Source organism: Emiliania huxleyi, assembly GCF_000372725.1.
Source record: "Emiliania huxleyi CCMP1516 unplaced genomic scaffold EMIHUscaffold_10873, whole genome shotgun sequence".
Lineage (NCBI taxonomy): Eukaryota > Haptophyta > Isochrysidales > Noelaerhabdaceae > Emiliania > Emiliania huxleyi.
In genome coordinates, this window is record NW_005201868.1 from 1 (window position 1) to 1065 (window position 1065).

Consider the following 1065-nt stretch of genomic DNA (forward strand, 5'->3'; position numbering starts at 1 on the left):
TTTGCGCACCCTCTCAACTGACTCCCTGAGGCAGGGTGGCGCGTGTGCGGGGTGGCTCGGCAGCTCGGCAGAAGGCCTCCGACCCGGCTACCTTGTGCTGTTGAAGTAGCGCCAGGAGACGCCGAAGACGAGGGCGCTGTCCCCCCGGCCAGGACTTTCAGTGCTATCCCGGGCGGCGCGCCAGCGAGCCCGGACGCTGGTCAGCCGCGAGGACAGCGCCATCGTCATCGGCGTCTCCTGCAGCAACTTCAACAGCACAAGGTAGCCGGGTCGGAGGCCTCCTGCCGAGCTGCCGAGCCACCCCGCACCCGCGCCACCCTGCCTCAGGGAGTCAGTTGAGAGGGTGCGCAAAACCTTACCAAAACTGGCACGGGTCACGCGCCGCTCGGGAGCCGCGGCGCAGCCTCCAGAGACTGCAACGACAGCGAGCATACGCGCACGCGACTAAGCAGCTAACTCGAGGGGTTTCCTCAATCAACCGAATGCACTAGGCTGGCGAAAAAACCGGGGCGCGGGATTAGTGCGGGAGCCACTCTCCCGGCTCTCCCCCCATTAAGCATTTTGTCATCCATGCCCTCAAACCCCAACCCAGTGACGCGGACATATTCAATTTCGTATAGATAATCGACGAGAACGGCTCACGCCCCCGGGCCGGCCACCACTGCCACCCCGCGACCAACTTAGCTGCCCCGCCCTGCTCCTCCTCCGCCGCGCCGTGTCACATCGCGCGTATGAGCTCTGTTGCGCGCTTCTCCCTTGTTCGGCTGCAGTTGCCAAATGGCCACCACCACTCTTTGGTGAGGGACGGCGCTTTATCAGCGCTGCGCTGGGACGAACGCTCGAGATGGAGCCCCGCGCCGCGCATACTCACCCACTTGTCGGCCTCGACGCCAAAGAAGCCGTCCCCGGCGGCGGCAGGGAGGCGCAGGCCGCCCCGCTGCCAGCTGGCGAGGAGGTTGAGCAGCAGGTTCGACCACGCGTCGGTCGGGCCTGGCTGGCAGTAGTGCAGGCAGTCCGGCACCCGCTTGGCCGCTTCGGAGGTTGGCTCGGCCGCCGCCGCCGCCT

General features: G+C 66.5%; 1 protein-coding gene across 1 annotated transcript; it reads right to left on the bottom strand.

Annotated features, from left to right (window-relative positions):
* Positions 1 to 87: 87 nt before the first annotated feature.
* EMIHUDRAFT_260354 (hypothetical protein) lies at positions 88 to 432 on the bottom strand (the record flags this gene model as incomplete). Its single annotated transcript, XM_005792266.1, has 1 exon — positions 88 to 432. The coding sequence occupies one exon, from the start codon at positions 430 to 432 to the stop codon at positions 88 to 90; it is 345 nt and encodes a 114-aa protein (XP_005792323.1).
* Positions 433 to 1065: the final 633 nt, after the last annotated feature.